At 44.2% G+C, this 24,491-nt stretch overlaps 1 protein-coding gene across 1 annotated transcript; it reads right to left on the bottom strand.

Annotated features, from left to right (window-relative positions):
* Positions 1-663: 663 nt before the first annotated feature.
* On the bottom strand, positions 664-20,982 carry LOC113417509 (RNA-binding Raly-like protein). Its single transcript, XM_026675938.2, has 7 exons — positions 20,725-20,982; positions 17,783-17,861; positions 7,729-7,779; positions 6,044-6,192; positions 4,831-4,944; positions 3,037-3,185; positions 664-1,039 (listed from the first exon to the last, which is right to left on the bottom strand). The coding sequence occupies exons 1-7, from the start codon at positions 20,759-20,761 to the stop codon at positions 1,001-1,003; spliced, it is 618 nt and encodes a 205-aa protein (XP_026531723.1). The 5' UTR covers positions 20,762-20,982; the 3' UTR covers positions 664-1,000.
* Between the last annotated feature and the right edge of the window lie 3,509 nt (positions 20,983-24,491).

Below are 24,491 nucleotides of genomic sequence, written 5' to 3'. Positions count from 1 at the left end.
GGAAAATGAAATATTTTAGGATATACTAAAAAGGCAGAATATTTCCCCTAAAAAGAGAAGTAGAAACTCAGAAGCAGAAGCTCACCCCCCACCACACACACCTTTGTTAATGGGCAGGCTATTGAGGCCTGGGCCAGAGTATTCTACATAACAAAGGCCTCTACCCATCTCATCACCTGGCCTGGGAAGATTGCATCAGTCAGCACTCAGGTGATTCAGACAAAGTCTACAAAGTTAGCTAAGACCCTCCTGCCCCGGGGAGTCTGACAGCCAATGGGATACATTTCTCTATTGGGGCCCAACCAGAGAGTATAAAACAATTGCACTCTCAGCATCCCTGCCCCTTCTTCTTTTCCTTCACCCAACATCTTGAAGCGTGTGAATTCACTTTGAAGCTCCAAGCCATGTGGTCCTGTCCACCATTAAATCATCTTTCCAAGCAATCATCATTTTTCCAATGTCTTTCTTCCCCACTTGGAACTGAACCCAGAAGGTTATTTCTTCCAACGCCATAAAATCTTCATCCTGCCTTGCTTAGAACAATGTGTGCAACACAAGTCCCAGAACGACATCCTTTGATGCCTGGAGATTAACCTGGACTCGAAGCATCTTAGACCTGACGTGCAATTGCTCTTTGGGTACCCATAAAAGAATAAGAACAGGTTTGATCTGTAGCACATCGCTACTGTTTATTTCGGAGCCACAATGATTGGTTCAAATGTGCAGTCACGGTGCTTGCCTTTCCTCCCCTCTTTCTCCCATCCTGGACCTGTATTTAAGGTTGCTTTCTAACAAGAACACACAAGATCCTTAAATTGACAAGAGGAAGCTCTTCCACCAGCTTAGGGGCAGCAGCAAAGCTGGACCTCTGTTCTCCTCTGTACCACCACGGATTGCAAGGAAGCGACGTCGGAGGCTGCACAAGCTGAAGTCATGGGAAGGAAACGCAACACAGAAGAAAGGAGGTGCTTGGAGAGGGATCCCAGCAAGGTAGCCCTCCTTACTTGCTTCCTTCGGGATCCGGTGTGTGATTTTTCACCTGCAAGGGAAGAAAATATTCATATGGTAACTCTGAGCTTGTCCAATTGCAGCTTCTCTGTTTTCAAAGTAGATTGGCTTGATTTAGTGCTTGATTTAAGTCAATCATGGCTTCCAATGGCATCTGAACCAAGTCCCCATATCTAGAGCTGTAAAAATATTATATTTCATAGTTCCCAAATGTTGGATGCTGTGGAGAGAGCCATCAGAAGCTGGAAGAAAAACAAAATACTTTCAGTGCTCAATGTATCTTCAGAATTATTTGGGTGAGCATCTGATACGGTTTAAATACGTAGCCTCAGTATAGATTTATTGCAGTAACAACCCAACGTGGGCAGTGTATACTTCTAAAGGCTGCAATCATCAAATGTGTTTCCTAGCACAGGGGTCTCCAACCTTGGCAACTTTAATAAGACTTGTGGAATTCAACTCCCAGAAGTCCACAAGTCTTAAAAGTTGCCAAGGTTGGAGAACTCTATCCTAGCATAAGAAGCTACACAGGCTGAGTCAGGTCAGTGTTGGTCCCAAGTTCATCATCTGGCACATCTCATGAATCTGCTGGTTTTCCCATCGGATTCTGAGCCTTTCGCAAACAACGCAGGTTGTTCTGCCAGGGAACCAGGGCAGGGAACCAAGGCCTTTTTCCAGAATGCTTAAGTTGAATTTAATTGCAGTTAAATCAATTGCCTTATTTTCTTGGTTCTGCTTCCCTTTTTGTGGTCTTGCCCTTTGGAAGCACCTTCTCACTCTTGTGTAGTCCTTAAGTCTAAAATAAATTGGGGACCCCATGCCCTACATTACAGGGCCCCTGATTGTCCCTCATCAATCTCTTGACAAATATCCTCGTGGTGCTTTTTTCAAAAGGCAACTGGGACTTTGTTTTTTCCTTGAAGATATTTTGCTTCTCATCCAAGAAGCTGCATAAACAGAGGGATGGAATCAAGATCACGTGAAGTGTTCATACCACTTTATCATGCCTTGGGAAGGCCACACTTGGAATACTGCATCCAGTTTTGGTCTCCACAATGTAAAAAAAAATAAATGTTGAGACTCTAGAAAGAGTGCAGAGAAGAGCAACAGAGATGATTAGGGGACTGGAGGCTAAAACATACGAAGAACGGTTGCTGGAACTGGGTATGTCTAGTTTGATGAAAAGAAGGATTAGGGGAGACATGATAGCAGTGTTCCAATATCTCAGGGGCTGCCCCAAAGAAGAGGGGGTCAAGCTATTCTCCAAGGCACCTGAAGGCAGGACAAGAAGCAACAGGTGGAAACTAATCAAGGAGAGAAGCATCTTAGAACTAAGGAGAAATTTCTTGACAGTTAGAACAATTAACCAGTGGAACAACTTGCCTCCAGAAGTTGTAAATGCTCCAACACTGGACGTTTTTAAGAAGAGATTGGACAACCATTTGTCTGAAGTGTAGGGTTTCCTGCCTGGGCAGGGGGTTGGACTAGAAGACCTCCAAGATCCCTTTCAATTCTGTTATTCTATTCTATTCCCCTTCAGTTCAATTCTTCTGAAGAACTGAAGGAGCTTCTTGGATGAGAAGCGAGATGTCTTCAAGGAAAAACGAAGTCCATTTGCCTTTCAAACAGCTGCGGCCTGAATGACTTGAGAATCTCCATAAACACTCTTGGCAAATAAATAACCTGAGCAGACTCCACCCGGACGTTAATCCGGCGACCAAATCTTCTTCGCAGCTCTCTGTTTTCCAGCTAACCTACTTTCCACAGCAAAGCACCTCTAGAACGGTATCAAAACACTTCCACCCTGAGCTTCTGCCCTCCCTTCCCTTCTCTTCCCTTTCTCCCCATCTCAAGGCTTCTGAGCCATCTGATAATAGGAGGAGGAGGAGGAGGAAAAACAGCAGCGTAAACATGCCATTGAGGCAAATGGGGATGGATGCTCTGATGTGTGAAGGAAATGCAGTAAAATCCCATCTGGTGGGATAAACTCTGCTGCTCCCTTGGCATAAATCTCAGAGGCCCACTTACCGCAGCTTCTTCGGTGTCTGTGCTCTCCTCTGCACTATCAACCTCTTGCTGACCCTCATTTCGGACACTTCCCTTCACCCTGGTCAGTTCTCCGGCCGGGTAGGAAGGATCCACGCTGGCAAACGGTTTTCTCTTGTTCTCCTTGGCACCTGCGAGATCAGAAATGCTCACCGTTGGGATTCTCCCATTCCAACAAGGAGCCAGGGCGCTTTGGGGTTCTCCCATGGCAAGGAAGGTCGTAAAACGGGGCAAAATGTACCAGCCTCATTAAGCAACAGAAATGTTGGGCTCGATTGTTGTCATAAGTCAAGGGCTACCCGTACCTCAGGGCCAGGACTTCGAATCAGTGGCGTTCTTGGGTCCTCCTGGCATGTCTAACATGCTAGTGATATTATGCTCAGGGACCATTAAATTCATAATTTTAAATCCTGTGGACCTCTAATATGATCTACCTAATGACCGGCTGGGTGGGCGTGGCTAGGTGGTCATGTGACTGGGTGGGCGTGGCCAACTCGATGTCACTCATATCGAGGGGCGCCTCGCCAGCCTCACCTCACCCCTCCCCTCCCAGTCACTCCTCGCCTACCTGCCTGGGTTCCTTAGGGCCCCAAGAGGAAGCGGTTGTTGGAGCTAAGGAGCCACGAGGAGAAAGAGTTGACAAAACACCTTGGCCCCGTTCACATTGGATATGACCGAGGAGGAGGCTCGGCAGAAGCACCTCACTGAGGACTAGGAGCATAGGCTTTCCAAGCAGAGGGAAGATCTGCTGGAGTGCAAGGCCAGGTACTTATAGAGCCACAGTGGCACAGCGGTTAGAGTGCAGTACTGCAGGCTACTTCTGCTGACTGCCGGCTGCCTGCAATTTGGCAGTTCGAATCTCACCAGGCTCAAGGTTGACTCAGCCTTCCATCCTTCCGAGGTGGGTAAAAGGAGGACCCAGATTGTTCGGGTCAAGATGCCACTTAGGGCTGTTAAAGCATTATAAAGTGGTATATAAGTCTAAAGTGCTATTGCTACTGGCACCTGGAGGATCAGCGGGCTGAGATGGTCAGCCAGTTCCAGGCCAGGATGCAGTCCCACTGGAACGAGGCCCTCCAGCGACCCTTCCCTCCAGCCTTCGCCCAAAGCCTCGCCCCAGGAGGCTGAAGCAGACCCCAAGTCGGAATTCCCTCCGATCTGCACAAAAAGACCCCAAAAGGGGGAGACTCTGCAAGCAACACAAACATTCATTGCACGTGTCTAGCCCAGGGGCCGTCGTTTGAGGATCCCTGATTTAGTGCAATATTAAAAAAAAATGCAAATATTTTTTCTGCAGACCACCAAAATTTTCTCGCAGACCACCAGTGGTCAACCGACCACCAGTTGGTGACCCCCTGCTCCAAAGCACCAGAGGGCGGGACAAGAAGCAACGGGTGGAAGTTTGTTCAAAAGAAATCCAACCTAGAAAGAACTGAGGAGAAAATTTCTCACAGTGAGAAGAACTGGTGATGGAACCGCTTATCTCCCAGCGTTCTGGGTGCTCCATTGCTGGAGGTTTTCAAGGAAAGATTAGACAGCCATTTATCCAGGATGGTATAATATCTCCTGCCTTAGGCAGGGGGTTGGACTAGACCAGGGGTGTCCAACCTTGGCAACTTGAAGACTTGTGGACTTCAACTCCCAGAATTCCTCAGCCTGGCTGAGGAATTCTGGGAGTTGAAGTCCACAAGTCTTCAAGTTGCCAAGGTTGGACACCCCTGGACTAGACTATCTCCAAGGTGCCTTTGGTTCTAAAGAGACCCTTCTCTCCCTCACCTGTGGGGTGTTCCCGCTGTTGATCCATCCTGTTGAGGCTTTCCAGCAAGTTGTCCACCTGTGCTTTGATCTGGCTTAATTCCCCTTTGATGGAGTGCAATTCTTCAGCCCGCACTGCAGGGAGGAGAGGAGGGGAGAGAGAGAGAGACGGAATAATGAGCTACCTTCCTTTTAAAAAGACCCCCTGCAGAAATTGAACCGGGAAACGTGGGCTGAGGAAGGAGTTCGTTCTGGCTTTTATTGCCGGCAGCCATTTGCATCCGTGCTAATGAACGGGATAATTTCCCAGCTTTTTGCCAACAACTGAAATCTGAAAAACAGCTGCTGCAAAAAGACACGGCGATAAAGATCAGGAGAATTGTTTCCCTGTGCACATCTGCTAGCCCAGCCACACACAAATTGGTGCATATTGAGTGTCGTTTGTTTAAAACCCAGAAATCCTGTCCTTCCAAAGAAGCAGAATTATATAGGAACAGCTTGTAGATTATTCCTGGTTTTTCTGGCTTTTATTTGAACCGGCTAGCTAGATGGTTTCAGATCAATATGGAATGCTGATTTACTTTCTAAATATCCACCCTCGTTTCTCTAGGTTACGTTGCCTGTTTTGTCTTTTCCCTTACAGCAACCAAAAATTCTGCTTTCTCTATCTTCATTGTTTCTGCCATATTTGAAGACCTCCTTCTGACTTCTACTTGGCCACAAATGCTTTTTTTTCCTAATTTCCTATTTATTTTTTTTGTCCCCCTAAAAAAGATGAACTGCAAGCAGGTCACCAGCCCTGCTGAGCATCCTAAAGATTTTGCTCTGTGCTCCGCACAGCTGCTCAGCCAACCAGAATCGACTGCTTCACAACAGATGCGCAAAGGAATATTTAACCTGGACTAGATGTCCGAGTCTCTGCATCTGATGTAATGAGCTATAACTCATGAAAGCTTTTGCCTTTGAATAAAACAGATGAGTTGGAAAAGATGCTACCAGAGTCCTGATTTTTGCCACCCGAAACCAGTGCTGCTCAAGTCTTGACAACTTGAAAGATATGTGGACTTCCAACTCTCAGAATTTCTGGCTGGAGAAACCTGTAAGTAGAAGTCCACAGGTATTCAAATTGCCAAGGTTGAGAAACCCTGCCCTAAACTAACGTGGTTCTTATACTACAAGATGGCTCGATAGACCCTCTTGCCACCGAAGCGTCTCTCCAAAACCAAACACTCACATTTTGTACGTCCTGTTGTGGGATTGCTGTTGCTTCTCAAGTCTGTGTGTGGGCTCAGTCTGGTTTTGCTTTCTGCGCCTAGATGGCTTCTTCTGATCTTGATAGGAATGTGTCCAATAAGAGGAGGGATCTTCTGGTATTCATAGATCCTGCAGGAAAGGTGGGTAGGAGAAGTTGATTTACTAAGGTAAAAGTAAAGGTTTCCTAACATACGTGCTAGTTGTTTCTGGCTTTAGGGCAGTGGTCCCCAACCTTTTTATGCGCGGCCGGTACCGGCATCAGCTGGGCGCCGCGACCCAGTACCAGCATCAGCTGGGCGCCGCCATCTTGTTTTGATGAAAAGTGCTTCCGGTGAGCTTTCTACCGGAAAAGCTCACGGAAGCCTGCGCCGCCATCTTGTTTTGATGAAAGCTCCGGTGAGCTTTCTACCGGAAAAGCTCACCGGAAGCACTTTTTCATCAAAACAAGATGGCGGCGCCAGCAAACCAGCGCCCGGTAGGATTTGTTCCACGGACAGGTACCGGTCCGCGGACCGTGGTTGGGGACCCCTGCTCTAGGGGGCCAGAACTTTTCCTTCTCTCTTTCTTTTCCCTCTCTCTCTCTCTCTCTTTCCCTCTCTCAGGCTCACCCCATTGACTTGGTGCACCACTTCGCTCGGACTTGCTTGGGCAGGTCCCTCTGGTGCAGCGGGCTCAATGGGATGGACCTGCAGGGCAAGCACCTAGAACACGGCAGGGGCGGCACGTTTGAAAAGTAGAGCAAAGCCAGTAATTTTTTTGCTGCAAAGAATCACAAAACTTCTGGGCTGTGCACAAGAAGGGACACGCATGCCAGTGCAATTCAGCAGCATAAAATAAAGAAATACAAATAAAACAAATCAACAAGAATCAGCAAAGCATCTCTGATTAGATTCTATTCACTACTAGAATCTAATCAGAGATGCTTTGCGGATTCTAGTGCAATGACCTGCTCCAGCAGGGTTAGAAGGGAGTGTGTGTGTGTGTGTGTGTGTGTGCATGCATGGCTATCAAAACTCCCAAAACAGGTCAAGTAGCTCTGGGGAGGCCAGTCATAAATTAGAACACTTGCTAAACAACTGGACATTAAGTGAGGACCACTTGTATTTGGTTTGCCAGTTACCTGGCCACGCCCACCCAGTCACATGACCACCAAACCACACCTACCCAGACATGTGACCAGCAAGCCACGCCCAGCCAGCAAGCCATGTCAGCTAGTCACATGACCAGCAAGCTCATCTCCATTACAAAGCTGAAGAGCCAGCGCTGTCTGAAGACGCCTCTGTGGTCATGTGGCCAGCATGACTAATTGCTGAAGGCGCATGGAATGCTGTTACCTCCCCACCAAAGTGGTTCCTATTTTTCTACTTGCATTTTTAACATGCTTTCGAATTGCTAGGTTGGCAGAAGCTGGGACAAGTAACGGGAGCTCACTCCATTACGTGGCGCTAGGGATTCGAACCGCCGAACTGCCCACCTTCTGATCGACAAGCTCAGCGTCTTAGGCACTGAGCCACCGCGTCCCTAGTTGATTTACTAGTTCCTTTTTAAAGCCTACATTCAAGATAGAGTAGTGTAGAAATTTAGAACACAATAAAAGCTAAGGAAGCTGCCCTCTCTATGGTCGAAACACAAAGCAAAGAGATGAGATTAAAGCACTAAACTCACCTGTATGGCAAATCATCTTTGTAAAGCTCATAGTCCAGATCACAGTTGCTCCTGCAAAGGAGAAGAAAGGCTTAGAAATGTATATATTCAAGAGCGGGTAACCGACCACCTCCTCAACAGATTTGAACCAGCATCTCCTTAATCTTGATTCCATTCTCCATCTTTTGTTTTTTAGCCAGTCTAATTATCATCCCCAAAAATCCAAGAAGGACTTTGCTAAAAAAAAAAAAAAAAACACTGAAAAATCATTCATATCCATGCACGTCTGAACGAAGAGAGACTGGAACGCGTTAAAGGATAAATCTGCTCTTTTAACCAACAGATACCGCAAAATGGCAGACATGATAAGCTTTTAATATGGTTCCACTTTGGAATTTAGGCTGTTCTATCTTCCTTTGCTTTCAAGGTGTAAAACGCCCTTAAGAGGAAGAGGGGAAAAACGATCCATTTCTTCAAAATTGAATCGAGAAGCCCCCTCCCAATATTTTGCTGTTCTTCAAGACTGTTGATGTCTCAACTGTTAACCACCACTGTGGAATTACGTTTCCAATTTTCCACTTCTTCCTTTGGTTTTTCTCTTCCTAGAAGCAGGAGAGAAAATTGCCTTGCCATTCTGGGAAGGAACCCTGTCATGAATATGCATGTTTCAGTTTTGATATGCCAATATTTCCCTTGTTTTTCCTGCTCTTTCGCTTGTTTTCTGCATGGCCCTAGAGAGCAACAGTGATTGAAGGGCCCTTTAGAGATCCTATTTGAACAGAAGAAACCTTCATGGTTATGCAGAGCAGGCAGACTTTTGCAAACAGTGGCTTTTAGAGCCATTCACTTGGGCACTCTGCTAGAAACTAAGAGGAAGCACGCTGAGCAAGTGGAACTAATATTCTACTTCAGGATGTATTCTTGCCAGCGCTATACGCTGTGATTGCACCAGGGAATAGATGCAGAATGGGAATATTGCTATGATAATAATAATGTACTAAACGTACATGCTACCTGACACTCAATAATGTGCATAGTTCAGTGGAACCATACAAAAATAGGTTTCTAGCCTTAAAATTGAAAGTGGAAGTGGAAAGTACTTGATGAAAGCACAAAAGCTTAATTTGCAACTCTTCTACTAATAGGCAACACTTCCCAATAACTCACGGAGGCATTTGAAACAATCAGGATAGAGCTGGAAGGGACCTTGGAGGTCTTCTAGTCCAGCCCCCTGTTCAAGCAACCTATACCATTCCAGACAAATGGTTATCCAGTCTCTTCTTCAAAGCCTCCAGTGATGGAGCACCCACAACTTCTGAAGGCAAGCTGTTCCACTGCTTAATTGTCTTCACTGTTAGGAAGTTTCTCCTTAATTCCTAGAGATCTCCAAGCCATTCCAGGAAGAACAGCTGCATCGGGTTTTCAGTGTTGCAAACAAGCAGAAAAGCCAGCACAAGGGCTTTGGAGCAGAAGAGGCTGATCAACAGGACCTCTAAACCAGAAAAGGACATCCGCTGGACCAGGCTTTCGTTTGGAGATGCTGGTTGCCATATTAAATGATGACATAATAAATTAAGACGCGATAGCAGGCTTCTAATAGAGTGGTACCTTGGACTCCTTGTGAATTGGTTCTGGAAGGCGTGTTGTATACCAAACCAATTGTCCCCATAAAGAACAATGTTGTGAGTCGCAAAGCAGCTGACATCGACAAGTTCTAGCTTGTGCATTGAGTACCAAACAAACGACAAGTACCTGGACAAAATGTTTGCATCACAATGCATTGAGTACGAAATCTGATGAGTTTCAAAGCAGCTGAATACCAGGGTATTGGAGAGGTTGTAAGAAAAAAGAGGGGTTCGAGCTATTCTCCAAAGCACCTGAGGGCAGGACAAGAAGTGGCAGGTGGAAACCAATCAAGGAGAGAAGCAATCTAGAACTTGTTCTGACCAAGGCTTCCGAGACCGTAATTACGCACACGCTTGTTTTAAAAACAAGCCTTGTTTTATTGCAACGCTGGGACTTATTTTTATTCCCAGTGGGTAAAGAATCTCAAACAGTCCCTCGAGATAAGCACCCACCTTTCTTTCCTGTGAAGTGCTGCCAATAACAGAAGTGTCAAATGAACTAGAAAGAAAACCCACCAAAGTACAAAGAGCTTCAAGAATGAATCTGAACCGAACGAACGACTTCGCTTCCTGCAAAGGTTTCGTCATCTTGGCCTGTCCTTTATACCTTATGGGAGGGGCAATCACCTCCAAGCCTTACTCCCGAGTTGCCCCTTTTGTTTCAGCTGCTCTCGTCTTCTAGCAGCTCTGTGCACACACGCACTGGGAACAGGCTCCCCTGGGTCCTCTGCCTCGCTGCTGCCAGTCTCACTCCCAGATGGTCCTGGCCCCATCTCTGCATCGGACACAGGACCAAGTCCTCTCCAGACTCCCTGACTGGTCCCGTTCTTCCGCTGCCATCTGCACAGGCTGCTGGTGAACCACAACAGAACTAAGGAGAAATTTTCTGATGGTGAGAACAATTGATCAGTGGAACAAGGTGCCTCCAGAAGTGGTGGGTGCTCTGACACTGGAGGTTTTCAAGAAGAGATTGGACACCCATTTCTCTGGAATGGTGTAATGTGAAGGAGTATATGGTCTCCTGTTTAAGCAAGGGGTTGGACGAGAAGACCTCCAAGGTCCCTTACAACTCTGCTTTTCTGTAATTCTGTACATTCTAAAGAGTTGTTTCTGGGTGTGTTTTGAGGTTTTCTTCCCCTTCTCTTTGGCTTCTTCACTTCTTTCTATCCTCGGAGTAGCACACTCAGATCAATTGGTGCCAACTCATATGCCATACCCAAAGACCGAGACCCGAAAACAGGGGGCGTGTTTTGCTAATTCCAAGGATGTCTAACCCTGAAATGGAGCAGAAAGTAAGTCAGGCATCCAGGAGGAATTTACGAACCCCTCACAACGGCTAATAAAAAGCAACCCTCCTCCTTTTAAAGGCACAGAGAGGCAGCCTGCTGGCAACCATGAGGATGGACCAAGCCAGGAATTCCAGAAAGGCTGTGCAAAGAAGCTATTGTTTTCCCCTGGAAGTTATTTTTGGGTTCTTTGTTAAGGCCTTTTGTTTTCCAAGCTTCCATCTGTTGGCTGCTCCACTGGTCCAGAGGGACCGATTTGTGACTGAAATGAGGCCTGCTTGACATGTTCTCTCAAAGGCACCTAGATTGCAGTTTTGTGTATATCCTAGGACCATGATGGCAAACCTGTGGCACACAGAGACCTTTCTGTGGGTACACGTGCTGTCACCAGCTGGTCTTTGTGGGTGCCAGAATGCTGAAAAACGGCCTGAAAAACGTCTGAAAAATGGTCCAGAAAATGGCCTGAAAATGGCTCAAAAAACAGCCTGAAAATGGCCTGGAAAATGGCTGGAAATGGCCCCAAAATGACCTGAAAACAGCCCAAAAACAGCCTGGGAAACAACCTGAAAAATGGCCCAGAAAACAGTCTGAAAAACAGCCGGAAAATGGCCAGAAATGGCCCAAAAATGACCTGAAAACAGCCAAAAAAACAGCCTGAGAAACAATCTGAAAAACGGCCCAGAAAACGGTCTGAAAATGGCCTGAAAAACAACCTGAAAATGGTCTGAAAAACAGCCTCTAAACAGCAAAAAAAAAACAACAGCCACAAAACAGGCATGCGGGCACCCGCCAACTTGTCTTCAGGTTTACGGCTCTCCAGCACATACACATGCACGCAACATGCACACACGTTCCGGTTTGGGCACTCAGTGCCAAAAAGGTTTGCCATCACTGTCCTAGGATCAGGAACTGGGCAGGAGGGGTTTCTTAAATTCCTCCAGATTCTGAGCCATGTAATCTCCTCCCTGCAGCCTCCTTTAAATTCATGTTAGTGTGCTCTGACTATATTCACACAACCGACTTAGCCAGGTTGACTAAACTAGGGGGGATCAGAAATGCCACGCAAAGAAAGCCAACCCCCATCCGTGGGATGCAGGCAGCAAGAGTGAAACCACGTTTCCTCCGGTCCACGCAAAAACCTCTCTCCACGGGAAACGGTCCCTGGTGCCCCAAAGGTTGGAGACTAAACCACCTCTGTGAGTTAATTCAGATCACGCCCTAAAGCTTGGTTAGATTTATGCTTGGTTAAGCCTAACGCATGGCGACAATCCATTTGTTCTTTTGTGATGCAAAGTGTTGCGAAAATCTGGTCATCTGGATTGTCTCCAAAGTCTACCCTGGAAAGGCTCTCAGCTGATCTTGATGCTGTTGGGCTTAAAACGTTATCAGTTTTAAAGATGTGTGGACTTCCAACTCCCAGAATTCCCCAGCCAGCTGGGAGTTGAAATCCACACAACTTAAAGCTGCCAAGGTTGGGAACCATTGTACCCTGTTCCTCCTTCGCTTTGCCAAGGTCTCTTCACCGCTGTGTCCCTTGGCACTGAGAGGTCATCCCAAGGTTTCTCCTAGCAAATGATTCCCAGATGCCACTAGAATCCAGGAAGATGGAAAAGCAGCCTCCAGCAACTGCATTCTCTCTCTCTCTCTCTTCCCCCCTGCATTTTGTTCCACCCTCCCCTTTGCATGCGTTGACTTCCCACTGAAATACTGTTTGCAACCGAGTCGTTTTTCCTCCCAAGCCCTAAATAAATGCATACATAAATACATAAACAGATAAACGCCATCAAAGCCCCCATTCTATGCCATCAACTCCCTTCCAATCTCTTTTATTGACAGCGAAAAGAAGTCCCTTAAGAGGATCAAACTGGAGGAGGAAATCTACGTGTGAGAAAAGATCACAAAGAGTTTGCTCTTTTTATCTGCAGCCATTTCTGAAAGCAAATGGCTGTCAGAGAAAATTGTCTTCTTGCTGATGGACCAATATTTTATTTAGCATGAAAGAGGAGTTGGCCCAAAGGATAAAATCTCTCTCTCTCTCTCTCTCTGCCTAGTTTTATATGCTTGAAGCTGAAACAGGAGTGGAGACTTCCTAAATACAGTGGATATTATGTCAATCAGAATAGAGCTGGAAGGGACCCTGGAGGTCTTCTAGTCCAACCCCCAGCTCAAGCAGGAGACCCTATCCCATTTCAGGAAAGCGGCTGTCCGGTCTCTCCTTAAAAACTTCCAGTGATGAAACACCCCCAACATCTGAAGGCAAAGCTGTTCCACTGGTTAATTGTCCTCACTATTAAGAAGTTCCTCCACAATCCCAGGTTGCTTCTCTCTCCTTGATTAGTTTCCACCCGTTGGTTCTTGTCCTGCCTTCAGGTGCTTAGGAGAATAGCCTGGCCCACTTTTCTTTCTGGCAGCCCCTCAAATAACAATAGCACTTAGACTTATACACCGCTTCATAGTGCTTTACAGCCCTCTCTAAGCGGGTTACAGAGTCAGCCTCTTGGCCCCAACAATCTGGGTCCTCATTTTACCCACCTCGGAAGGATGGAAGGCTGAGTCAACCTTGAGCCTGGTGGGATTTGAACAGCCGATAGCCAGCAGAAGCGGCCTGCAGTACAGCACTCTAACCACTGCACCACAGAGGCTCTTAATATTATTGGAACACTGCTATCATGTCACCCCTAGTCCTTCTTTTTCATTAGACTAGCCATACCCAGTTCTTGCAACCGTTCTTCCCATGTTTTAGCCTCCAGGCCTTTAATCATCTTAATTGGCATTTTTTTCCCAAAGTCTCAACATCTTTTTTGTAATGTGGTGACCAAAACGGGATGCAGTATTCCAGGTGTGGTCCTATCAAGGTTTTATAAAGTGGCACTAATACTTCACGTGAATTTTACCAGATACTACCTCATCTGTTCTGCTGGTCCTATCCTTTGATATGAATTATTTATTCATTACGTTTTTATCCTGCTTTTCCCTTGAGGGCTTCAAGATGGAAGGATCCCATTAATTTGAAACACTGCAACAGCCCTGGACATAGATTAGTCCGAGAGACACTCAATGGCTCAAATTCAACCACCCAAATTTCATTCCTAGCCAACCCCTTAACACCATACATCAGGGGTCCCCAAACTCGGCAACTTTAAGACTTGTGGACTTCAACTCCCAGAATTCTCCAGCCAGCTGGAGAATTCTGGGAGTTGAAGTCCACAAGTCTTAAAGTTGCCAAGTTTGGAGACCTCTGCCATACATTAATATCATTCGAGTTAAAAGCTTAATAATAATATTACAATTCTCATTGCCTGCCATGCCCATGTTTGCACCTTCCTGTTACATTAGCACCTTGCCTGTTATAGGTAATTATTACAAAATGTTGTGCACACTTGATAGCATTTGATGCACTCCAAAAGTTCATGACTTCTGTTTCTTCTCCCAGTTGAATAACAAGACAAATGTTTCCATTATTGGAAACTCCAGACATATAGAGAAAGTATCCTATTAAACCAAGGGTGTCTAGCCTTGGCAACTTTAAGACTGGTGGACTTCAACTCCCCAAACTCCCCAACCATGCTGACTGGATGGGGAATTCTGGGAGTTTGAAGTTCACAGGTCTTAAGGTTGCCAAAGTTGGACATCCCTATATTAGACAAAAACATCAGAATGTACAAATGAACCTAAAGCAGATCCTCTTGAGCCTTCCAAGAGCCCAGAACCCCAACAGATGGAATTCAAGGTTGACCTCCACCAAATGATCCTTTGTGACTCTAACACTTCCACATTCTCCATTAGTCAGTGAATATTCTTGGGTGATGGAGGACTCCTTTGGCCATCAACCGTGTTGGTTGTAGAAGTGACCTCCAAGATACAAAGCAAAGCTGGACTGACACTGGAGAACTTATCAAATTATATGCAGCACTTTAGTGGTGTTAGTTTCCAAAAAAAGGTCACAGCTCAATAGGCACATGACAAAGAGCACAACACGAGGTCTGCTGTGTTTAGAAGACAGGCTAGACACACCACTCATAAGTGTGGGAGGTGAAGGTTTCAGTCTCTAGTCTCGTTGTTTTTGATCCAGCTGTTATAAGCTGTCGGGTGTTTTTTTTTTCAATTTTCAGTTGAGCTTTTGAAAGATCCATCCTTATTTCCTGCATTTGTGATGTAGCTTTTTTTTTAAAGACACTGCTATTTTTCTGGCCTACACTCTTCCATTGTTCTTTAATTGCTTTGTCTATTTTCCGGTCAACTTGACAAGTGAACCTTTCTGAACTCTTGATGTAGTAGTCCATTTCAGCATTGCTTCTAGTTAATTTCATGGAGAAATTTTCCTGATAAAAATCTATCTATCTATGGGGTCACAAGGAATAGATTGTGTGTGTGTGTGTGTGTGTCTGTGTCTGTGTGTGTGTAGAGAGAGGGAGGGAGGGAGGGAGAGAGATGGATGGATGGATGGATGGATGGATAGGTTAGTGTTAGGGTACATAATCATCAGTATACACATAATCAATCTAGTCAATTTCACAGTACAACAAGCAACTTCCTTCTTTGGCCTTCTCTGCTCAAAGAGAACTTGCATGCTTTCCCTAGTGGCGCTCAGAAGCAAAGAGAAAATAGGATTAGGGTCTACTACCACAACAGAACTACAATTTTGATCGCTACGCAAGGTGGTTTCATGCCTAAGGGGTGCCTAGAACTCAGTCGCCTGGTTTCTAGGCCAGCCATTACTTCACCATTACTGTGGATTTCACCTCCTTTTTATTTTGTTTCTTTCCCTATGAAAAGTAGGGAATATTCACATGTTCTTAATTAAGGACAAGCATCACGCATCGTCCATGAGAAGGTCTCCAAGGTAACTATTCTCTCCTGCCAAAGTGAATGAGGATGACTAGAGGGGGGAAATGGAGGGTTTCCCTGCCCTACAAGCATTTGATTTCCTCTAAGTAAATCTGTTTTAGGTTACTAAGCCCAAAAAGTAATCCTGGATCAAAACTAGCTCTGAACACAAGTTTGGCAACCCAGATGCCTTTTTCTTCTCTCTAGAGTTGCCAATTTTTGAACTGGTCCCTGTAGAAAATTGTTATCCAACATGAATTTAATCCATCCTTATCCAATCCAGCCTTTGACTGCTTATTGTACCCTATGACTATTATTAAGTGTTGTACCTTATGATTTTTTACAAATGTATTTTTTCTTTTATGTACACTATGAGTATTTGCACCAAGACAAATTCCTTGTGTGTCCAATCACACTTGTCCAATAAAGAATTCTATTCTATTCTGTTCTGTTCTGTTCTGTTCTATTCTATTCTATTCTATTCTATTCTATTCTATTCTATTCTATTTATTCTATTCTATTCTACTCTACTCTACTCTACTCTACTCTACTCAACTCAACTCAACTCAACTCTACTCTATTCTTTAAGTTGTGTGGATACTACATCTCCCAGAACTCACAGCCAGAAAGGCCAAGAACTTCAGGAATTGTAATCCCAATATGTATTGAAGGACACCAAATTAAGGAAGACCAGATTAATCTAAGTTAGCTCAGGTTAGAGATGTAACTTTAATGTCCTGATGTGGGACATCAATATTGGATGTAATGAAGTAGATTTTCTCTCTTTAAGGACACTTTCATGCATCTGCCACTTTCACTTCCCAAATCCTCATCATCATTTGCAGAATTCCCTGCAATTATCCTTGAAAAGTTGAGACTTCTACAATAGTCAGTCAGGTTCCCAAAGAGGAACACCTAAATGAGCATTGAGGTAGCACCCCGTCTTCTCCTTTTATGGGCTTCATTTATTTCTCCAGGGACAGGACACATTCCTGTTAGAAAAACAGCATTCGTAGCAAATCCTTGTGTGCCACATCTGAGGAAGAAAGAATCTGTTCAGGTGCCTTGGGAACAGCAACGGTTGCAATATTGGTTCAGGAGAGGTGCAAAAATATCTGTGGAATAGTGTCCACAGAAGCATACTTGCCAATTATTGTCCAGGTTGTTAGATTTAATTATGAGAGCTATAAACAGCTGGGTTCCTGTCTATCTAAGGGACTCTTAGTCACGTTCCAATTTGTGCCATAGCAAGAACTTCAGAAGCTATAACATACTGGCTTCGGTGAAACTAACCCCCAGAATTGCTGGTTGTTTCGTTGGTTGGTTGGTTGGTTGGTTGGTTGGTTGGTTGGTTGGTTGGTTGGTTGGTTGGTTGGTAGATTGATTGGCTGGATTGGAGAGAAGTCCAAATCTCCATATAGCCCAGAAACTCATTGGATTTAGTGTTCACTAACTATCCTGTTCAATTTCATAGGGCAGTTGCAGTGGTGGGATTCAAATTGTTTTATTACTGGTTCTGTGGGTGTGGCTTGGTGGGTGTGGCAGGGGAAGGTTACTGCAAAATCCCATTCCCTTCCCACTCCACTACCCTGCTTTCCAGCTCCGTTCTCCTGTGCAGGGCAACAACAGAAGATCCAGCCAATCCGCTGGGACTCGGGAGACAGAGAATAGATGGAGGTGGGGCTAGTCAGAGGTGAGATTTGCTGGTTCTCCTAACTACTCAAAATTGCCACTACTGGTTCTCCAGAACTGGTCAGAGCCTGCTGAATACCACCTCTGGGTAGTTGTGAGGAGACAAGGAGAAACCACTTTCTGTATGTCCTTCAGGTACTTAGATGGAAGGTTGAACAGAAGGAAATATATCTGGCCCCCAAATCCCATTTCACTACTTCCAAATTTGCTGCTATCTTTCTACACTGCTACCAAGGATCATTGGGGAAAGTGATATCTTCCTTCACCATCCAGCCTCAGTTGTGGACATGAATACACAATGAGCAAGACGCACTGAAAGGAGTGATTCCGCAGTTAGAACGGACAATGAAGGAAGAAGTTAAGAACTGGATATTCTGCGCCTCAAACAATTCTCACCTTCTAAAATCAATCTACCGATCTTATCTTACCTATTTGCATGCTCATCTCTGAAATATCTATAATTTGGTATTCTAATCCAGTCTCCAAGGAGATTTGATTTTGATTACAACCCTATCTGGGTTTAGACCAATCTGGAGATTAGCGGAACCATCCCAAGCAATTTAAACTAGAAACCAAGGGTTAGGTTTGGGGAGAACAGCAGCAATGGGGGTGAGGAGAGAAACAACAGTGATGGGGTGGACTCACGGATACAAGCTCACGGTCTGCTGCCTCTTCTGACCAGGCCTGGTATGGCTCAATTTAGGCTCTTGGGCCATGTTTATATCTAGAGGAAAAGAAAAAAAATTGGCAACTAAAGAGAAAGAGTAGAGCCAAACTAGAGCATAAGCAGGAGAGGACAGATATGGCAAAAGAAATAGCACTTAGATTTATGTACCACTTCACAGTGCTTTACAGCCCCCTCTAAATGGTTTACAGCAGGGGTGTCCAACCTTGACAACTTTAAGACTTGTGGACTTCAACTCCCAGAATTCTGGGAGTTGAAGTCCACAAGTCTTAAAGTTGCCAAGGTTGGACACCCTGGTTTACAGAGTCAGCCTATGGCCCCCAACATTCTGGGTCCTCCTTTTACCGACCTCGGAAGGATGGAAAGCTGAATCAACCTCGAGCCGGTCAGGATCGAACTGCTGGCAGTCGGCAGAATTAACCTGCAATACTGCATTCTAGCCACTGCTCCACCACAGCTCATGACCTTTTTGTCACCCGGATGAAGAAGAAAGTTGACACTAAAATTTAGAAGGAAACAAGGCATGGACATCTTTTTCAACCTATCTATGCTATTTATCAGCTTTGAAATTGTCTGAAGACAGAATTAGACTCTTCACTCAAGGGGACTGGTAGCATGGATGCAATTTTAAGCACCATTTAACCTCCTGGGGAGGGCATAGATGCTCTTTCTGGAAAGAAAAAAGAAAAAAAAGACCAGCTTGCTTCTTTCCCATCTAGCTAGCAAAGGATGAGTCAAGATTATTATTTTTTTCTGATACAGAATTATTGCTTTCGGTTTGGTGGAGAGAGAAAAGAGCCAGGTTTCTTCAGCTGCACTAAAAATCCAAAATGCATTTCAAAGATGAAGTACTTCCTTAACTAGGAACTGTAATTTGGGGCTCCTTCCTATACTTACCTCGAGCAATGAGAATCCTATAGAAATCAATAGGACTTGCGTCTTAGAGATGAGCATTCGTGGGAACGTGGGAAGACTGAATACCTGAGACAAAGTTTGTCCTTCCAAAATCTACTTCTATCTTTTGTTTTTGTCCATTCAGATGGATTCCCACCCACCTCCAGCCAATAATGGCACCCCTAGAATATATTTTTCTGCTTGGAACATTCTCAAGATACACCCATCGACTGCTTCCTGGGGTGCTATCAAGCTCTAGCTACCATCACTTCAGAAAAGGGTTCTCTGCTTTTTTTTTTTAGCTGTGGGAAGAGGATTTCACAGTCGACAATTACAAACTACAGTCAGATCCCTTTTATATCAAGGAAATTGCTCTAACCATAGGTAGAATCCTAATCTGTTAAACTATTCGTGCACCCAGGCCAAAGAGAGATGGCTTTCTTGTCTTCGTCCGTTGTTTTGGACAAAGCTACTGTGCCCAAATGTGTTTTTCCGTTCACCAGATACACTTTCCCATGGCTTGCTGATCCAGCCCAATCCTCCCTCTCTATAATGGTCACACATGAACTAGATCACCAAGCTGGATCCAACGGCCTCTTAGCTAAAATATACTTTGCCACTCAAACCAAGCCACGGACAAAGGCAGAACTTCAATATATAATGGAGTGCTAGACAGAAGCTTGAGAGTAAGAAGGCTTAATTTCCCCAAACCACACACACTCATTCACACCCTCGTGCCCATACATGCCTTGGTTGCAAAGACGCGGATTGCTTTCTGACTACGATTCAGTAGGTCATGTGTATTGCCTTAGATGCCTTAACAACCTTCCCTGGCAAGATCTATCGAGCAAGAGCTACCGTGTCCATTTTCATGGCCTCTTTGATCTAACTTTCTTTCAAACCAAAGAGCTGGTTATATAGAGAAGGAAACGGAAGGAAGGATGAGCAAATGGCATGCTTTGTTTCCAAGCAAGAATAGAATAGAATAGAATAGAATAGAATAGAATAGAATAGAATAGAATAGAATAGAATAGAATAGAATAGAATATGGACAAAAGAATAGAATATGGACAAAAGAATAGAATAGAACAGAACAGAACAGAACAGAACAGAATAATAGAGTAGAATAAAGAATAGAATAGAAGAATAGAATAGAATAGAATAGAATAGAATAGAATAGAATAGGGATAGGAAGGAGAATAGAATGGAATGGAATGGAATGGAATGGAATAGAATAGAATAGAATAGAATAGAATAGAATAGAATAGAATAGAATAGAATAGAATAGAATAGAATAGAATAGAATAGAATAGAATAGAATACCTTTATTGTCATTGCATTCCATGAATACAATGAAATTTGAAATATACTCTAGCACAGTGCCCCAAACACCACATCACAATCACACTACAGAGTATTTAAAAATTAAAATAATAATAATAATAATAATAATAATAATAATAATAATAATAATAATAATAATAATAATAATAATAATAATAAAATAAATAATCACAAATGCACTGTTTGATTCAAGACAATTACTGCCTTGGAAAAGAAAACTGTTTCTCAACCTATTAGTCCTCATTTTAAGACACTTATAACGGCCTCCCTGATGGTAACAGTTCGAAATATGAGTGTCCAGGATGAGAACGGTCTGTGGAGGTTTTTAGTGTTCTAGAGAGGAACAACCCCCCCCCCTCCAAAAAAAATACACGCCATCCCCCGCCTGGTTATTCTTCGTAGCAAAGTGTGATAGGATCAGTTTGTGTTGCCTTTTTCCCCAAATGGCTATGTATCCAGAAGAAGGACAAGGCTGGTTAAATGTGGAAGCAACCCTCCCTGCCTCCCCTCTCCAAGGCTTAATTCTCTCCCTCCCTCCTGTCTCTTCCCTGCCTGTTTTTGCCTCTGCCTTGGCAGCCAAATTCGTGCCACCTTGTCTTGCGGGGGTGGGGGGGGGAAGGTGAAGCCCTACGTCCAACCCAGGGAACAAAATAGGGTTACTCACATCTCCAGCACCCTTCTCTGCGGCCAAAAAGTGTCATGCCACCCGAGAGAGAGAGAGAGAGAGAGAGAGAGAGAGAGAGAGAGAAGAGGAAAGGAAAGGAAGATCCGGTGCCAAGTTACCGGAGTCTATCAGTCTTCTCTCCAAGCCCCCAGCAAGGTTGGTGGGCAGCAGTTCTCCTCCCCCCCCCCCCAACCCTCCTCCTTCATGGAACGAATGGATCTCCAGCCTGAATACTGTACCAGAGGAATGTACCAACTGGCATTGTGAGGGGGGGGATGCTAGACAGGAGGGGGGAGGGGTCAGGCAAAGCAAACCATCTCCACATCATGGGCAGGGGGATTTTTACAGCCTACAGCTTCCATCGTGACGAGCAGCTCCTCGTTATTTTGGGTGGAGGGTGATTTAGGCCGGGGTCTTCTGACAAGTATCTGGGGAGGTAGGAGACCCAGCGGAGAGCTTCTCTCAAGCTCGTTATTTCTCACCTTTGGGGTAAGGCGGAGAGCAGATGCTCAGGAAAAAAATCCTGAGTTTTCTGCAGTCTGGTGCCCTCCAGGGATGTGCTGGCTCCAGCTTCTGAATTTGTGCTTCCCAATTTTTCTCCAATCTGCGTCCATCCGATGTGCTAAACTGGGGTTGTCCAACCTTGGCAACTTGCACATTTGTGTGCAACTCACTATTCAACTCCCAGAATTGGAACTGGAAGTCCACGAGTCTTCAAGTTGCCAAGGTTGGACAACCCCAGTTTAGCACATCGCACTTACTGTCCTAGACTTAAGATTTGCAAAGTACTAGATCGGGGTCACCAACCTTTTGGACCTCAGGGACCACCAAACTCATCATTTTAAATCCCAGAGACCACTAAACGGTTCTGTGGGCGTGGCCAAATTTGTGGGTGTGTTTTGGTGATCATGTGACTGGCTGGGCGTGGCTTGTATGTAAATATTATAATTATTTATGTAAATATTGAATTTTTTATTTAAAAAAAAGGAACTTTTACCCCAAATCAGGCAAAGCAGGCAGGCAGATTCAATTGCTCACAGAATCACAGAATCATTCAGTGATCTACATATCTGCCATCGGCTAGCTCAGTCTGTCACATAAAATTTGCTTGCAAGCAAACTCATAAAATTTGCTAGCAAGCAAACTCACAAAATGAACTCACAACACACCATGTATGTAAATATTGATATTTTTTTTTATAAAAAAAGAGCAACTTTTACCCAAAATCCAGCAAAGCAGGCAGACAGATTGAGTTGCTCACAGAATCATTCAGTGATCTATCTATTTGCCATCGGCTAGCTCAGTCTCTCAAATTTGCTTGCCGTGAGTCTGCACTGAATAATAGAAGTTTCAGTCACTCTGCTTAAAAGCAGAGCCGAAGATCTAAAGACTAGCTAGAGAACAAGAAATCCAACCATTTCCTACTTCCTAGCCAATCTAAATCTCCCGGCACAGCAGAATGGATGATGGTTGGAAAAAGGAAAAATAGCAATTTAGCAGGCAAGTTTGCCCGGTAAGGAGTGAGTGGGCGGGGAGGGTTCCCGCGGGCCATGTGGGCTGCACAGCCTTGTGTTTCTGCGCAGCCTGGATTAAGGGAGGGTCGTGCTCTGGGGGTGAGGTTTCTCTGCAGCCCACCAAATTTTCTCACGGCCCAACAGTGGGCCGCGGCCCACCGGTTGGCGACTGCTGTTCTAGATGGACCTAAGTAATAAAAATCAGATTATTGTACACACAACATCTAATAAACATCATGTTACTGTACACATGGCTAAGATACTGCCTAGAATTTCTCAACCTTTGCAACTTTAAGATATGTAATCTTCAAATACTCTTCTCATTGCTTCAATGTGTTCCTGATTTCAAGGAAACAAACTACAACAATCTTTTAAAACCGAAACAATTTTTAGAAAGGTTTTCCACCATAACATTACCCTTCTATTTCCAGGAGATGGCGCTGTGAGGCCAGAGATTAATTTTCTTTTATTCGCAAAAGAATCCAACTGCCGATAAAACTCTGAATATGTGTAGGGATTAGTTCAGGCAGTAAAATAGATGCCACCAACTAAAATATATTTTGTGACTATTTCATTCCTTCCACCCTTGAGAAGTTTCTTAGCAAAGGCATTAGGAATATGCAAATTTACACATGGAAAACATAAGATTTCATAGTAATTATATTGAAAAAACCCACTATGGATAGCTGACTGTCCACACACACTTTTTTTCTGCTAGAAATGAAAAAGAAAAGAAAGGTCACCACCCAAAAATCTCAAGAAATTTGGGGTAATAGCAACATAACAGTTTCATAAATATTTAAACTGTCTGTGAAGAAATGGGATTTTATTTTTCTATATTGGAAAAAAACGCAAGCATTGTGGCTAGATGGGGGTGGGGGTAGGAAGGTAGCTAGAAATATGATAGATTATAGATAGGTAGGTAGGTAGATGATAGAAAGATGATAGATGATAGGTAGGCAGATAGGTAGGTAGGTAGATGATAGATAGATAGATAGATAGATAGATAGATAGATAGATAGATAGATAGATAGATAGATAGATAGATAGATAGATAGATAGATAGATAGATAGATAGATAGATAGATAGATAGATAGATAGATAGATAGATAGATAGATAGATAGATAGATAGATAGATAGATAGATAGATAGATAGATATAGATAGATAGGCAGGCAGGCAGATGGACAGAGAGAGAAAGGGAGAGGAGAGAATATTCTTTATTGGTCAAGTATGGTTGGATATACAAGGAACATATGCTCTACTCTACCCTACTTTGTTCTTATTTTATTCTACTTTGCCCTGCTCTGCTCTACTTTACTCTTATATACTCTCTCCTGCCCATGCGCTCTCTCTCTCTCTCTCTCTCTCTCTCTCTCTCTCTCTCACACACACACACACACACACACACACACACACACACATATTTGTGCATATATTTTTGTGTGTCTGTGTGTATATATGTGTGTGTATATATATATATTGTGTCCGTCTGGGACACAATACAGAAGCCTGATGATGGCAGATGAGATTCTGCTGAAACGTTGCTACAACTTTAAAAGCACCACTACTATGACGTGGGAAAATACCCGAACAAAGCTGAAGGCCATACATGTAAGTACCATGCAAAACTTAAGAAAATATATATATATATATATATATATATATATATATATATATATATATATATATATATATATATATATATATATACATACACACACACACACACACACACACACACACATACATACATATATACATATATATACTAACATTTCTATTAAAAAATATTTCAAAGGCAGGGAGGAGAAAAACAGGCCAAAGATTGCAAGCACTCTTTTTTTAAAAAAAGCACCTGGCTGGCCTTTTTTCTTTCCTTTCCCCTTTCCCTGCCCAGTTGCTACGAGGCGGCTCTTCTGCTGCGAAGAACTTCGCTTCCCTTCCTTTCCAAAGCCGTCTTTGGCTTCCCAACATTCCGTCGTCGTTCAAGGGAACACAGCATGTTCAGAGCTGCCTGCCCAAAGGAAGTCATTACTTCTGTGAGTTGACTTTGGGGAGACGCTCGCTGGCAGGTGGGTGTCGCTTGAATGCCTCGTGGGGCCCCCTCCCCCAGAAGGAGATAATTATGTACGGTGGCGGACGAAGGATGCAACTTTGCAAAGGCGAAACACAAAGGCCTGGTTCATCTTAATGCACGCCGCAGTGTCGGCAGGCATCAAGTTCTGGGTTGTTTTTTTTTGTTTTTTGTT

Source organism: Notechis scutatus, chromosome 9, assembly GCF_049901735.1.
Source record: "Notechis scutatus isolate UNSWTSFEM ecotype Mainland chromosome 9, rNotScu1.2, whole genome shotgun sequence".
Classification (NCBI taxonomy): domain Eukaryota; kingdom Metazoa; phylum Chordata; class Lepidosauria; order Squamata; family Elapidae; genus Notechis; species Notechis scutatus.
The sequence above is the reverse complement of the archived record's forward strand: the minus strand, read 5'-3'. Positions and strand labels throughout refer to the sequence as shown.

Bases quoted from the DNA above. Each gene is read 5' to 3' on its own strand.
- LOC113417509 (XM_026675938.2), bottom strand. From the start codon at position 20,761: ATGACACTTTTTGGCCGCAGAGAAGGGTGCTGGAGAT. The intron at 17,862-20,724 runs GTGAGTAACCCT...CTTTTCCTCTAG, and splicing joins CAGAGAAGGGTGCTGGAGAT to ATATAAACATGGCCCAAGAG. The intron at 6,193-7,728 runs GTGAGTTTAGTG...CCTTTCCTGCAG, and splicing joins AAAGATGATTTGCCATACAG to GATCTATGAATACCAGAAGA.